Raw genomic sequence first — 16,093 nt, forward strand, 5'->3', positions numbered from 1 at the left:
CATGCTGGATGTGCATGGGGGAGATAAAGGGAGGGGGCAATGTGGGGAAGCACAGTAAGCTGGGAACAGTCATGGAGGATGAGGTTGGAGAGGCAGGGGGGGTCCAGACAGCCCATTGCAAGGACTTGGGCTTTCAGCTGATTGAAATGGGGCGATTGAAGGGTTTGAGCCAAGTGACATGATCTGATTTAGGTTTTTGATTGATTTTTTTCCAAAATTGGTTTTCCAAAAGGCGGTACTAATTTATATTTCCATCAGCAAAGTTTCCAGGGATCTGGAACATCCCTGGAACACACAACAGTGTACTACTGAACTTCTTATGACTACATTTTTTAAAAAATTGATTTATTTTGTTTTTGGCTGCATTGGGTCTTCGCTGCTACGCGTGGGCTTTCTCTAGTTGTGGCGAGCAGGGACTACTCTTCGTTGCAGTGCCTGGGCTTCTCATTGCGGTGGCTTTTCTTTGTTGCGGAGCACGGGCTCTAGGTGCGCGGGCTTCAGTAGTTGTGGTGCACGGGCGTAGTTGCTCTGCGGCATATGGGATCTTCCCGGACCAGGGCTCGAGCCCGTGTCCCCTGCATTGGCAGGCGGATTCTTAACCACTGCACCACCAGGGAAGTCCCTACATTTACTTATTAATATTTATTTATTTATTTATTTGGCATCGGGTCTTAGCTGCAGCACCAGGTTCTTCGTTGTGGTGTGTGGACTTCTCTCTAGTTGTGGCACACAGGCTCTAGAGCGTGTGGGCTCAGTAGTTGCAGCGTGTGGGTTCTGTAGTTGGTGGCGCGCAGGCTCTAGAGCACAGGCTTAGTTGCCCCATGGCACGTGGGATCTTATTTCCCCGACCAGGGATCGAACCTACATCCCCTGCATTGGAAGGCAGATTCTTAGCCACTGGACCACCAGGGAAGGCCCAAGGGGGTTGACTGCCTTTTCATGAACTGCCTTTTCATGTTCTTTGCCCATTGTTTTTGTTTTGAGTGTTTTGTCTTTTTCTTAATAGTTTTCTAGAGGCTTTTTCTATTTTAATGAAACAGTAGTTATTTTTTCATTGTGTTTTGACTTCATTTATGATACTTAATTTTTTCCTTTATAGAAATTTGAAATTTTTATGTAGTTACATTTATCTTTCTTCTTTTTATGGCTTCTAGGTTTTAGGTCATACATAGAAAGTTTTACTCATTCTAAGATACAGATTAGATAGGTAGTTAGATTTTTTTAATTACTGTTTTTTCCTAGTACTTTGGTCATTTTATTTTTATTTAACTTTTTATTCCACTTGCAATTTATTTTGGTGTAAAGAGTGATGTGTAGGAATCCAGATTTTCTTTTTCCAGGTGGCTGGTAGTTGTCACAGCCCTATTTACTTTTTCCCTGCTGATTTGGAGCGCTACCTTGATCTCGTTCCAGGTTCTCCTTTGGGTCTGGCATCCACCTAAAATTGTTTAAAGGAGATTTAAGCACCAGTTTATTTTTATGGCAGGGAGAGTTGGTAAACAATTGAGTATCTTCTGTTACCTTTCTCTTAGTATCTTTAGGAAGATTACTGGCCAGAGTTGGAGTATCAGAGTAATTAAGATTGCCAGGAGTGGGGTGGAGGGGGGCTTTAGTCAGCTCCACACTGCTGTGCTGCGTGTCATTATGTGGGGACAGGAGCAGTAGGACAGGTTTCTAATTGCAGGGAGTTTACAGCTGAGCTGGAGGAGGAACCATAAAGCCTTCCATAAGCAAGGTAAAAGTGTGTCTTCCAGGGTCATACGCAGGGATGATACAGAGTTAACTTATATGGAACAGACCATTCAAAAGTAAATTTTTTAATTGTGTGATATACAGGGAAAAAAATGGAAAAGGGAGAAAGGTTAGTGAGGGGTGGATTCTTAAGGAGTGGGAGAAGAGCCACTTCGTTTGTTACATTTTCGTTCCTAAAGCTGATTAAATAGGCCTCTTATCTTAGTCTGAGGTTTTAGTACATTAAAATGCTTTCTCATCCTGTCTGCCTTTTTGTGTGAAATACTAAACTTGTGAAATTCAAATATGTCTGTGCAATGGTGCCATGCTTCTGTTTACTGATGGATTATATTAGCCACTAGGTAATTAATTACCTTTGCTCGCACCAAAAAGACTCTGTTTGTGACTGGTTTTGACTTGTAGTGTGTATGTTAATACAAGTATATGTTGAGGTGGTTCATTGGCAGCATTGGTTGGCCAGAATCTGGGTGTTGTGCTTTAGCTTCGTTCTAAGCTACTTTGAGTTATACTGTTTCATAGTGGGAACAAAAAACATGACATAATCTTCTTTGTACAGTGTACGTGCATGGCGAGCATCCCCAGGGTTTGACTTTAATTCCTCAGAGTTTCTCTTATAGGACTGGCTGGACAATGGCCCAGAACAAGCTATTCAACAAGATCCTCAAAGCCCTGCAGTCTGATCGGCTTGCCCGCTTGGCCAACGAAGGGGTAAGACTCTAGAAGCCTGCCCACCGTGGGCTCCCCATAGTTTGGGCCTCACGGGCTAGCTGACCTCACCCCGCTCCCCCCACCCCCACCTCACGTTGCTAACGAGGTGGCCCTCATACTTTGTCCCCCCACTTACACCTCTCAGGCTTGTAACGAGCCAGTGCTGCGCCGTGTTGCCGTGGACAAGTGTGCGAGGAGAGTGCGGCAAGCTCTGGCGAGTGTGAGCTGGGACACCAAGCTGGTCCAGTGGCTGCACACCACCCTGGTGGAGACCTTGAGTCTGCCCATGCTGGCCGCCTACCTCGATGCTTTGCAGACACTGAAAGGGAAGGTGAGGCCGTGATTGCCGTCTGCCCTGTCCTGGGGTAGCCAGCCTCCGCTGTGGGTTCAGGAAGTGGGGTTGGGCGAGGTCATTGCCTGGTCGGCCTGGAGGGCATGACTGAAGCTAACAGGTTTGTTATCAAAAATAAGAGACATGGTATCATTTCGTGTTTTCACCAGGCGTAAATGTCTCTAGCCCTCCTGAAAACCAGAGAACATGTTTAGCCTCTGCAGCCCTGCAGCTTGTGGTCTGAGGTGAGGTGAGAAAGGAGAAGATGAGGGGTTTACCAGGGCGGGGTGTTGAGAGGGGGGCAGGAAGCAGACCCGTGGTGCTGAGAGTGTGGGGGTGCGCGTGGGGAGGTGTTCCGGAGCAGGGGGCGCCGTGATGTGATGCCTCGGTCTCTCCTCATCATGATGAGCCTTCGGTGGCAACACTTTCACTTCAGTCACTCTTTATAAAGCGTATCGTTAACTTTCCCTGCTTTCTTACTTAGACGGTATTGCACAAAGTTACACTGTTTTTCTTCATGATTGCACTTTATTTTGGTTGCAGTTACTGCACTGGGCTGTGTTCGGTGTGATTGGAGTACAGGTTCTGGGGGCAGACTGCCTGGCTGATCTCATCTTGATTACTAATTAGCTGTGTAGTCTTGGATTAGTGTCTCAATTTCCTCATCTCTAAAAAAATGGCTGATACTAATACCTATCTAGGATTTTTGTGAAAATTCATTAATCGAGATAGAATGCTTGCCGCAAAGTTCGGCACATAGGAAACCCACAGTAACTGTTAATGATTTATAAGTGGTACCATCATTTTTAGTGTTTTGCTCCAATACAGAATGGCCTCAGGCAACTTGGATTACTTCAGTTCTTCACCTTTTTTTTTAAAGTGGTTTTCTTCTCCTTTGCAGGAAGCTGGCCTGCTTTGTTGCTATAATTTACCTGGCCAACAGCTTTCCCCAGCCATATTCCCCCAATTTCCAGACTTATTGTTTCCTGCCTGTTTGTTACTTGAAGGTTGCCGAGTTTGTTTGAAAGCAAAAGAAGACTGGCTTAGTGTGGAAATAAAACAAAACTCAGGACCAGATGCGTTAATGAAATGCATGGTAGGAAATTTGACATTAATTTATACATTCAACTATTTTGTGCCTATAATGTGCCAGGCGCTGGGATGAGCAAGACAGAAATGCTGTCTACTCTGATGGAGCTTATTTTCTAGTGGAGAAAGAGACAAAAGAAAAGATAGTCCCAGAATTCCCCCTGTGCTGCCCCTCTGCAGTGGAGACCCTGGCCCAGGAGGTGAATAGGGGGCAGGCATGGGCACAGGGTGGGTGTGGAGCCACGACAGGCCCCTGGCCGAGAACAGTGGCTTGTGAGTATTTCAGGCATTTTAAATGTTCTCCACAGCATTCTGCCTATGGGAAGAGTACGGCATTGGTGAATATCCCCTGAGGGATGAGTATTAGTAGTGCCCAGAGCCCACTTCTCTGCCTTACATTGCACGGCCAGTATGCCTTGGAGGTCATTTCCCTCGTAAAGAAGTTTGCCCTGCTCCCCCACTGAAGTCACTGTCTGGATGTTCCCATGTGAATGAAGTGGTGTTCAGGTTTATTGAGCATGATGGACCACTGGCGGGACTCCACAGGTGTGCACAGTGCATGCTGCCCGGCCCTGCTTCTAGGTCATGGTGTAGGTTAGCTGGAATGGCAGAGGACACACAGTCAGCAGGGTCCCAGACTGTGAGCCGCTGTCCACTTGAGGCTCTGCTCTCAATGGTTCGTCTCCCTTCAGGCTCTTATGTTCCTACGACTCTCAGATTCACAGCAAATACTTAGGTTGTTTCCCACAACTTCTAATGTTCCTGCTGGATGAAAATGCAGGTGGATGGGATCGTGCTCTTGGCCCAGCTACTTTCACCACCAGACCTATTGTAAGGGGAGCAGAGAAGGTATAGACCCTAGCCTCTTCATTGTCTGCTGAGAGAGATGCAGTGCTGGACAGACCAGGGATGCTTGGTCTGCCTGGCTCCAAGCAGAGAAGTTGGTTATTGATTAATTATTTCTAAGTATTCTTATTTACAGAAAGTGAGTTTCAAGGCTTTGTCATTTGAGAGGTGTACTCTTATTACTGCCAGATAAAAGCTTTTAAAGTCTAATTCAGTCAGATCCTCTACCTCAAGGTGTTGAGTGGCTCACAGTGACAAAGTAAGTTACAAGAAATGGCCAGTTTAGGGTGAAGATCCTTTGCAGTTGGGCCCTAGCCTTTGTTACTAGCCTTATGTCCTCGTCCTCCTACTTCCTTGCCCAAATTCTCGACTTCAGGCTATCTGTGCCCAGAATAAGCCCTGTTCTTTCTTGCTTATATCTGGTGTCTCTGATTAGAAGGCTTTCCCCCGTCTTCTGTTAGAATTCTTCAGAGTGCATCTCACTTCACATGCTGCATCTTCAGATGAAAATTGCCTGCTTGCTTCCGTCTTTTCTGTTAGATGGTTTGAATCATAGTGTGAGGCTTATTTTTCTTTATGGCACTTATCAGCTCCTCCTCTTTTGTTGTTTGTGTGCTTGTCTTCATTAACCCTTGTAGATTAAATTCCTTCGCAGTAAGCACTAGGCTGGTGTCTTGTAACAGCAGTGTTGGGTTGCGTAAACATTTGTTTCCTGAATTAAACTGAGAAAGTCGCATGGTTATATTCCCCTCATTTCTTTTGTTTTATAAAATTTATTTATTTATTTATTTTTGGCTGCATTGGGTCTTCATTGCTGCGCGCAGGCTTTCTCTAGTTGCAGTGAGCAGGAGCTACTCTTCGTTGCGGTGCGCGGGCTTCTCATTGCGGTGGCTTCTCTTGTTGCGGAGCACGGGCTCTAGGCGTGTGGGCTTCAGTAGTTGTGGTGCACGGGCCTAGTTGCTCAGCGGTATATGGGATCTTCCCGGACCAGGGCTCTATCCCGAGTCCCCTGCATTGGCAGGCGGATTCTTAAGCACTGCGCCACCAGGGAAGTCCCTCCCCTCATTTCTTGTACAGAAACCTTTTTAGTCTTGCTCTTTCAAAATTAGGATCACTGTCCTTGCTTATCATTGCCTGGAACAGCTTATCTTCTTGTCCTATCTTTGCATTTTTTATTTTAATTGAAGTATAATTGACATATAGCATTATATTAGTTTCAAGTATACAGTATAATGACTTGATATTTGTATGTATTGCTAGATGATCACCACAATAAGTCTAGTTAACATACGTCACCACACATAGTTACAAACATTTTTTTTTTCTTATGATGAGAATTTTTAAGATCTACTCTCTTAGCAACTTTCAAATCTGGAATACAGTGTTATTAACTGTAGTCACCATGCTGTACGTTACATTCCATGGCTTAATTTATTTTGTACTTTTTGATCCCTTTTACCCATTTCACTGTCCTCCACCCCCTCCCTCTGGCAACCACCAGTCTGTTCTTTGTATCTATGAGTTTGGTTTTTTGTTTCGTTTGTTTTTCTTTAGATTCCACATACAAGTGAGATCATACGGTATTTATGTTTCCCTGTCTGACTTAACTTCACTTAGCACAGTGCCCTCAGGGTCCATCCATGTTTTCGCAAATGGCAAGATTTCCTTCTTTTTTATGGCTGAATAATATTCGTATGTGTGTGTGTGTGTGTGTGTGTGTGTGTGTGTAGAAAACGTGGCGTATATACATATGCCACATTTTCTTTATCCATCATCCATCAGTGGACACTTAGGTTGTTTCCATAGCTTGCCTATTGTACTTAATGCTGCAGTGAACATGGGGGTGTATATATCTTTTTGAGTTATTGTTGTTTTCTTCAGATAAATACACAGAAGTGGAATTGCTGGATCATATGATAGTTCTGTTTTTCATTTTTTGAGGAACATCCTTACTGATTTTTGTAGTAGCTGCACCAATTTACATTCTCACCAACGTGCACAGGGGTTCCCTTTTCTCCACATCCTTGCCAAAATTTGTTAATGCTTGTGTTTTTGATAATAGCCATTCTAACAGGTGTGAGATGATATCTCATTTTGGTTTTGATTTGTATTTCCCTTATGATTAATAATGTTGAGCATCTTTTCGTGTACCTGTTGGTCATCTGTGTATCTTCTTTGGAAAAATGTCTATTCAGATCTGCCCATTTTTTAACCAGATTGTTTATTTTGTTGATGTTGAGTTGCATGAGTTCTTCATATGTTTTGAATATTAACCCCTTATCAGCTACATGATTTGCAAATATTTTCTCCCATTCAATAGATTGCTTTTTCATTTTGTTGATGTTTTCCTTTGCTATGCAGAAGCTTTTTAGTTTGTAGTCCCACTTGTTTATTTTTGCTTTTGCTGCCTTTACTTTTGGTGTCAGATCCAAAAAATCATTGCCAAGACTAATGTCAAAGAGCTTACTGCCTATGTTTTCTTCTAGGAGTTTTATGGTTTCAGATCTTCATTCAAGTCTTTAATCCTTTCTGAGTTAATTTTTGTGTATGATGTAATACAGTGGTCCAGTTTCATTCTTTTGCATGTAGCTGTTCAGTTTTCCCAACACCATTTATTGAAGAGACTGTCCTTTCCCCACTGTAAGTTCTTGGCTCCTTTGTTGTAAATTAATTGACCATATATGCATGCATTTATTTCTAGGCTCTCTATTCTGTTCCATTCATCTGTGATTCTGTTTTTATGCCGATGCCATGCTGTTTTGATTACTATAACTTTGTAAAATAGTTTGAAATCAAGAAGCATGATGCCTCCAGCCTTGTTCTTTGTTCTCAAGATTGCTTTGGCTATTCAGGGTCTTTTGTGGTTCCATACAAATTTTAGGATTGTTTGTTCTATTTCTGTGAAAAATGCCACTGGAATTTTGATAGGGATTGCATTGAATTTGTACAGTAGATTGCTTTGGGTGGTATGGACATTTTAACAATATTACTTTTTCCAGTCTGTGAGCACAGAATATCTTTCCATTTATTTGTGTCTTAGTTTCTTTCATTAATGTCTTATAGATTTCAGTGTACAGGTCTTTCACCTCCTTGGTTAAATTTAATCCTAGGTATTTTATTCTTTTTGATGCTGTTGTAAATGAGAAAGTTTTCTTACTTTCTCTATTAGTGTATAGAAAAGCAGCAGATTTTTGTATATTGATTTTGTATCCTGCAACTTCACTGAATTCGTTTATTCTAATGGTTGTTTTTGGTGGAGTCTAGGGTTTGCTCTATATAATATGATGTCATCCACAAATAGTGAGTTTTACTTCTTTCTAAATCTAGCGGAAAGGATGCCTTTCCTTTCTTTTTCTTGCCTAATCGTTCTAGCTTGGACTTCCAATACTATGCTGAATAAAAGTGGTGTGAGTGGGCATCCTTGTCTTGTTCCTGATCTTAGAGGAAAAGCTTTCAGGTTTTCACTGTTGAGTACGATGTTAGCTATGGACTGAACTTTTACAGCCTGCATCACTGTAGTAGTTTTTATTCTCCAGTTTCTCAAAAAGTTTATTTTTCTGAAAACTACCTCTAGCAGTTAAAAATCTTTCCTTTCCCCTAGGTCATTTTGACCTCTTGTGGGTAGTATGGGATTCACACAGATAATTCTTCTCAGTGTAAGCATCAGCATGTCTGAAACCTATATTTACACATCTGTGAGGTCACATTTTTGGTAAATCATAATGGTGTAATGTGGAACCACTGATACGTAGGGCCAACTGTAAAGTTATACACAGCTTTTCGACTGAATGGGGGGTTGGCATCCAACCCCGTGTTGTTCAAGGGTCAGCTGTATACACAGTATAGTAGGATATATTATTTGGGGCACAATAACATATTTTTTTAACACACCACAGTTTGAAGGCAGTATTCTAGAAGTAAGTGCAGAGTTTTGTTTTTAATTTATAAAATCAACTGGTGTTCACTGAGGAAATTCAGAAAACACAGATGTCTGAAAAGGAAAAAAAATTCATAACTCCATAAAGTTCATTATTAACCTTTTGGCATATTTTCTTGTAGTATTTTTTCTGAGTAGAGATAATTTTTATATATTCTGTTTTACCTTTAACGTTTTAGCAAATTATTTCCCTATGTTATTACAAATTGTTTTAAATATTTAAAATTAATCCATAATATCTAATTATGTAGATAATTTGCTTAACCACTTCCTTGTATATGCCTTAATGTTGTGTCCACTTTTTGACTATTATTGAGAGTGAATTTGTCTTTTGCTTACCCCCCAGCCCCCGTGTGTGTGTGTGTGTGTGTGTGTGTGTGTGTGTGTGTGTATGTATTTCTGATACAGGTTGTTAAGAAAGAGATAAGAATAAGTTTAAGTCTCTTGGTGCGTGTCACCAGATTGGTTTCCAGAGGACTGTATCCACTTATCTTTAATGTGATGGGAGGCATATTTTTCAGCCATGCACTGATTTGTACTTTCTCTCGTGAGGAAAGTTTGAGAGGTGTAGTTGAAATCTCCTCGGCTCATAGTGGGGCTGTGTCCTCCCACCTGATCCTGGTGGTGGGGTCTCCTACTTCATGCTGGAAGCATCTTTCCTCTCCCTTGCTTCTAGATCCCTACCTTGATTGACCGGATGCTCGTGTCGTCCAACACGAAGACCGGGGCTGCTGGAGCTGAGGCCTTGTCCCTCCTACTGAAGAGGCCCTGGGACCCCGCTGTGGGAGTGCTCTCTCATAACAAACCAGTAAGTTGGACTTAACTGTGGCCCATGAAATTGTTTTTAGAATCCAGTCTTAGAACTTTGGCAAGAGGATAATGGCTTGTTTAACTGCTTTCATTAATAACTGGCTGGGTGTAGTGCTTAACGTAGTTTCCTGAGGAAATTAGCATTGGTTGGGATAAGAAAGGTATTGGGGTTCCATGGAGGAGCACCTCTCACTCACTGGCTCTCTGGTGGGGTCTTTCTCCTTAGAGCAAACTCCCCGGCTCTCCTCTCATTCTCATTGCCTCCTCCGGGCCCTCCAGCTCCGTGTTCCCCACCTCGCGCCGCCACCGCTTCTGGCAGTCTCAGCTGTCCTGCTTAGGCAAGGTACGTACTGGGCAGGAGGAACTCCTCCTGGGGAGGATCGAGCAGACAGAAAGGAAGAGGGGCTCAAAATGGGTCAACTTAAACGTGGAGCGTCCCCCAAGTCTCTTTTTGTCTAGAATGCCAATGGTGCTTATCCGAGGTTGAAGGGATTTAGGTAGGTTAAGCAGACTTGAGAGGAGATTTGAAACTTAGCTCTGCTCTCATGGCTGCTACTCTTTCCTTTAGGTCATCCCTGTTGCCACGCATCTGCTGAACAATGGTAGTGGAGTAGGAGTTCTGCAGTGTCTGGAGCACATGATTGGGGCAGTGCGAAGCAAAGTGCTAGAGGTGAGAACGTCCCTATTTCAGTTCACTGTGGCACACCCAACATTCTGCACCAATCTGTGGCCTCCAGTCTTACTGTCTTCTTTTCCCACAAAGATTCACAGCCATTTCCCGCACAAACCCATTATCTTGATTGGCTGGAATACAGGAGCCTTGGTGGCCTGTCACGTAAGTAATCCCCATCTTATTTGGAGGTTGTCCTGAGATAGACTGCTGCTGCTACTACTGCTGCTGCCCAGCGCGATGATAGTGACTGTTGAGCGCTTTGCAGTGTTCCAGAGCACTGTGCTAGATGCTTTGCCTACAAACCTTACTTTTTAACTTTATTGTGAAAAAAGCAGAAGTTCAAAGGGAGGATACACTAGTATAATAAACCCCTTGGGCCCCTCACCCAGCTTTGCCAGTGATCAGCTCATGGCCAAGCTTTTTTCATCTTACCTCTGCCTACTTTCAGTCTCCTCCAATTATTTTGAAGAAAATCTCAAATATCATATCACTGTGTTTATATATATATATATTTCAGCATGTATCGCTGAAAAATTTTTTTTCTTTCTCCCCCTAGACATAAGTACCATTCTCCCACCTAAACAAAACAAAACAAAACAATAATTGTGGCCAGCAAAAATTTTAATAGCTCTGTAATTTGATGTTGTGTTCCTGTTCTTTCCCTTTCCAAGTCATCAGAGAACCTTTTCTTATTTTACATACACTTGCATGTATATTAGTTTGTATAAGTGCCTCCGACCTGTCCAAAGCCCCAATTCTCAAGTGGATCAAGTAAGCAAAGTCTGTGCTGCTTCATGTAGTGTAGGTGACATCTAGGGGCATGAGAGGAAGAAGGCTATCTCCCGGTACTCCCTGGTCCCAAGGATGGCAGTACCCTGTCAGCGGCTGCTCTAAGAAATTTGGGGTGTCTGGGAGCTATCAAGTTCAAAAGGGAGAGATTTTCTTCACTTAAGGGAAAAGAGCAACATTTATGTTCTCCTGATTGCATTTGTTATTAGTGGAGGGAAAAGGGAGGATTCTAGCCTCGCAAATTGCCAGGATGCAAGTATTAAACTTCCCATCCTATGGTTCAGCCCTCTTCTGGGGTCCGCTGAGGGCCCCAATTCTCTAGGTGGTGGCTTCTGGTAGAACAGCACATCTTGTGTTCTTTGCTCTTACTGCTGCAACTATGGCTGGTGCACCTAGGGATTATGTCCTAACCTAGTTATGTACACCTAGGGGTTATGTCATGACAGTGGGGGAGGAGGTGGGACTGGCTGGTGGGTCTGGACTACCCCAGGATTCTGGGTAGGATGTAGCTGCAGTGAAGTCATTTGACCTTGAGACAAACCGTGCCATTATTTCCAGGTGTCGGTGATGGAATACGTCACTGCAGTTGTCTGCCTTGGGTTTCCTCTGCTTACCGTGGATGGCCCCAGAGGGGTAAGCGCAGGGTGTGGCTGATTTCTGGGTCACTGGCAGGTGAGCGTACGGGAGTGCATGCCTCGCCCAAGCTGCTCTTCAGTGACTGCAGTTGCCCAGCTGACTCTCTTGAGCATACTTGCCAGGGCAGTACTCAGTGAATATGCACTGGCTGACTGTAAACCTGGATCTGTTTTAGGATGTGGATGATCCCCTCTTGGATATGAAGACTCCAGTCCTCTTTGTCATTGGTCAGAATTCCCTGCAGTGTCACCCTGAAGCCATGGAAGACTTCCGGGAGAAGATTCGGGCTGAGAACAGCTTGGTGGTGGTTGGGGGAGCTGATGATAATCTCAGGTGGGTAGGTTCCCCCAGAGCTGCAAGAGTGCCATGTTGGAGAGATGCTTATCAGGCGGTGATGTAATTATAGCTAACCTGGTTCAGTGAAAAGAGGGCATTAAAAAACTTAAAAAAATTTTTTAAACTAATTCAGATTTCTAAAAAGTTGCAAAATTAGTACCAAGAAATTCCCTATACTGTTCACCCAGATTTCCCAAATGTTAACATCTTATATAACCAAAGTGTAATTATCGAAGTCAGGAAATTAACATGGATATGATACTGTTATCTAATCTACAGACTCACATTTCATCAGTTATCTCACTAACGTTCTTTTCTGGTCCAGTCTCAAATCCAGATCACACATTGCTGTTGGTTGCCTGTCTCCTCAGTCTCCTTTCATTTGGTACTGTTCCTTAGTCTGTCTTTGTCTTTCATGACCTCGACACTTTTGAAGACTTCTGTTTTGTAGACGGTCCCTCAATTTAGGTTTTTGACATTATCTTATGATTAGGTTGAGGGTGCACATTTTTGGCAGGAATGCTATGGATCTGATGTGCCCTCAGTGCACCCCTCAGGGGCTACATGGTGTTGATGTGTCTTATTACTGGTGATGTTAACTTTGATCAAGGAAGCATCTGCCAGGTTTCTCTATTGTAAAGTTCCTATTTTTCTCTTTGTAGTTAGCAGTCATCTTGTGGGGAGAAAATACTTTTAAGATGTTGTAATTATCGTCTTGGCCATTGTGCTTTCACTTGGGTAGGCATTTCTTCTATAAACAGCCAAAGTTTGGAGAGGATTTTAAGTTTATTTATTTTTTAATTTATTTTATTTTTGTCTGCGTTGGGTCTTTGTTGCTGCACGCGGGTTTTCTCTAGTTGTGGCGAGCAGGGGCTACTCTTCGTTGAGGTGCGTGGGCTTCTCATTCTGGTGGCTTCTCTTGTTGCAGAGCACGGGCTCTAGGCACGCGGGCTCAGTAGATTCCGCAGCATGTGAAATCTTCCCGGACCAGGGCTCAAACCCATGTCCCCTGCATTGGCAGGTGGATTCTTAACCACTGTGCCACCAGGGAAGCCCTGGAGAGGATTTCAGGAGGGCATCTTTAGTCATTGAGATGGCCACTCTTCTCTTACAAGGCTGGTTGCCTGTAGGGCCTTTAGTTATGTTTTTATGAAATGTACTGAAAAAGAGGTTGTATCCTTTACTGGTCTCCTTTTTTATATGCTCAGTCTTAGATATTAACTTCATTTGTGTGCTTTAACTGGAGAGCTTAAAGCGAGTACCTATTCCCACCTCTCTTGTCAGTTTCTTACCCAGAGATGCTTTGGCGAAGTCCTCCTGGCCTTTGTCATTTGACAGCTTCTTGTGGACCTAGAATCTAACCCTTTGATGCTCAAGGCAATGTTTGCTTGTAAATACATTATCTTTCTTGCTAATTCAGACATTCTTATCTATAGGAGAATAGACTGTGTGTTGAGTCGTGGTGAGGGAGCGGGAGAAATGGAAATAACCCTTAGTGAGAGTTAGTTGTGAGGCTGCTTATGAGACATATTTGCATGGTGCCAAGAGCATTGGACTGAGAACTGGGAGACCTCAATTTAGTCTTGGCTCCCTTGCTAAGAAGCTTGGGTAAAATACTTAACTTCTGGGACTCTGTCCTCATCCATAAAATGAGCATTGTTACACGAGGTCAGAGACCTACAACCAGTAAATCGGGGTCTCAGAATTTGGAGGCTCAGAATGTAGTTCTTCATCCTGTCACTTGGTGCCTTGTTTCTCTCTCTGCTGAGACCACCAGTCAGAAGCCAGGGCGTTTAAGGCTGGCTTTCAAAGAGGAGAATGCAGCAGCTGTGGTCAGTTTCTGTCATCCCTTTAGAACTAACCTGTGGCCACCTTGCCTTCCCTCCTGCTAATTTCATTTCAATAGCACCCAGTAATCTTTTCAATAGCACCCAGTAATCTCAGGGTTTGGGTCTGTGTTGGGGTGCCTCGAGATGAGGTCTTAGCAATCAGATAGAGTATACCTGTGAAGCCATAGGTATAGGACTTCTGAAGTATACCATCCTGGGTACTTTCCATGTACTCTTTGTTTCTTTACAAATGTTGTTTTGTGTCATCCCCGTTAACTCCATGAGTGAGGTGTTATGGTTCCCCATTTTGCAGATGTGGAAACTGAGGTTCAGAGAGGCTGCAGACCTGCCTGAGGGCTAACATAGTCTTCCTTCATGGGTCTAGAGAATAACCAACACAGAAGAGAAATGGTGCTGTGGAATGTTTGGAAAGTAAACATTTCCTCTTTTTTGTCTCTTAGAATAAGCAAAGCAAAGAAGAAATCGGAAGGGTTGACTCAGAGCATGGTGGACAGATGTATTCAGGTACACAGTAGCTTCATGTGGTTTTCTCAGCTAGGCTTGCCTTTCTGTAACCTTTTAGGCTCGGTCTTGTTGGCAGCAGCCTGTTGACTAAGGAGGATGGGTATCCACTGTGGCCTCTGTTGGGCCTAAATCATCAGCAAAGGAAAGGGGGAAAGAGAGAGGGGGAAAGGAGAGTAATGATCTAAGACACGAGCGAGCATTAGGGGAGGAAGGGTTCATTGGGGGAGTGGTGAATCGTGACCACCCCAGAGTACTGCCTCACGGGTGCAGGGCGCAGGCTTCTGCTGGTCCTTGGCTGCGGCTGGGGTTTGAGCCAGGCTTTGTGTGGTAGGAGGGACCGGCACGCTGACATCAAAGCTGAGGTGAATCGATTTTAGTCGGGACTGTCGGAGTGGTTCCTGTTCTCCAGACAAGGACTCAGAGGCCTCGGCCCCTCTTTACACTAGGATGAGATTGTGGACTTCCTGACTGGAGTGCTCACTCGCGCGGAGGGGCACGTGGGCTCTGAGCCTCGGGATCAAGATGCTGAGAAGAAGAAGAAGCCCCGGGACGTGGCCCGCAGAGACCTGGCCTTTGAGGTCTCTGAGCGGGGCAGTCGACCTGCGTCACCAGCTGCCAAGCTACCTGCCTCACCCTCAGGCTCGGAGGTAATGCGGAAAGGGAGGGAGTGCTTTTGCTGGGAAATGGGGACTGAAGAGTTGGTTCCTTCGCTGCCTGGGGATGCCTGTTGGCCTTGGTGGGCCTGTGAGTTCCTACGAGGGGAATTCCTGACCAGGGAATTCCAGGGGGACTTGACGATTGACAGTCAATCTGGATGACATTGGCTTGGACCTTGTCCTTCTTAATCTACTCAGGATCTCTCCAGTGTGTCCAGTAGCCCCACCTCCAGTCCCAAGACCAAGGTGACCACAGTGGCCTCTGCCCAGAAGTCCAGTCAGATCGGAAGCACTCAGCTGCTGAAGAGACACGTGCAGCGGACAGAGGCTGTGCTGACCCACAAACAGGCTCAAGGTATAGCTGCCTGGCCCGGTGGCCTCTCTTGGGTTCTGTCTTCTGCAGTTGACGCCATGTGGCAGTTGGAAAGTATTGGCATCTGCGGCTTTTTCCCGACATTTCTGTCCAGGCAAAATTAGGTTGAAATAAATACTAAGGGCTGTTTTCAAGGGTAAAATATCACAAAAGGTGACATTAGTGTGACTGTATAGCTCCACTAATTACAGCTTCGGCTTGGTGTTAGGTTTTATGAGCTGACTACACGTATATCGGCCTCAAATTGTTTACCAACTCCGGACCCTGCCCAGCCTCTCCTGCAGTCAGGGAGCTCTTCGGGTCCCGCAGACAAGGGGATTGGCCGTGCTCATCAGATTCTAGGGCAACTGCACTGGTGTCGTGCCCGCCCTTTGTTTTGCCCTTGAAGAGTTAAGATTCCCACACTGGGACTTCCAGTGAAGTTTTTCAGGAGTCTCTGCAGATAGGTTTTCGATTAGTCTGGGAAACATTTGTTTGGTTGAAATTAGAGTTTGGAGAACAGTCAGCACAATGTAAGAAGCTGTGGAAAAGGCGTGTTCAGTGGGTGGGGAGGGGAGCAGCAGTGGCTCTACCCCTGGCCCACTTTGATCCAGTTGGGCAGCCCTGAGGCGAGGTCTCTTGGGCATTGGTGTTTGGTGATGTATCCAGGAGCGTGTATCATCTGAGGGTCTCAGGTGCCTGGGCAGAGGCAGCAGCCAGAGCTGGCTGTCAAGTAGAGAGACGTGCAGGAGACAGGAGGCTCCTCTGCTCTCTTCCCCTGTGTTTCTTTTAGTGGAGCCAAAGGATCAGGACTTAGACCCAGG

The 16,093-nt window shown here is 44.6% G+C and overlaps 1 protein-coding gene across 10 annotated transcripts in view; it reads left to right on the forward strand.

The window, feature by feature from the left end:
* The window catches only part of KANSL3 (KAT8 regulatory NSL complex subunit 3), a 41,355-nt gene that overhangs the window by 12,207 nt on the left and 13,055 nt on the right, over window positions 1–16,093 (forward strand). For all 10 annotated transcript variants that reach the window (XM_073791087.1, XM_019931117.3, XM_073791085.1 and 7 more), the window contains 11 exons: window positions 2,370–2,460; window positions 2,606–2,791; window positions 9,340–9,471; window positions 9,700–9,816; window positions 10,042–10,143; window positions 10,237–10,308; window positions 11,494–11,568; window positions 11,747–11,904; window positions 14,198–14,261; window positions 14,708–14,908; window positions 15,116–15,272. In XM_073791087.1, the coding sequence (XP_073647188.1) occupies window positions 2,370–2,460; window positions 2,606–2,791; window positions 9,340–9,471; window positions 9,700–9,816; window positions 10,042–10,143; window positions 10,237–10,308; window positions 11,494–11,568; window positions 11,747–11,904; window positions 14,198–14,261; window positions 14,708–14,908; window positions 15,116–15,272 (1,355 nt within the window). The remainder of the gene's footprint in view (window positions 1–2,369; window positions 2,461–2,605; window positions 2,792–9,339; window positions 9,472–9,699; window positions 9,817–10,041; window positions 10,144–10,236; window positions 10,309–11,493; window positions 11,569–11,746; window positions 11,905–14,197; window positions 14,262–14,707; window positions 14,909–15,115; window positions 15,273–16,093) is intronic.

This window comes from Tursiops truncatus, chromosome 14 (assembly GCF_011762595.2).
Source record: "Tursiops truncatus isolate mTurTru1 chromosome 14, mTurTru1.mat.Y, whole genome shotgun sequence".
Taxonomy (NCBI): domain Eukaryota; kingdom Metazoa; phylum Chordata; class Mammalia; order Artiodactyla; family Delphinidae; genus Tursiops; species Tursiops truncatus.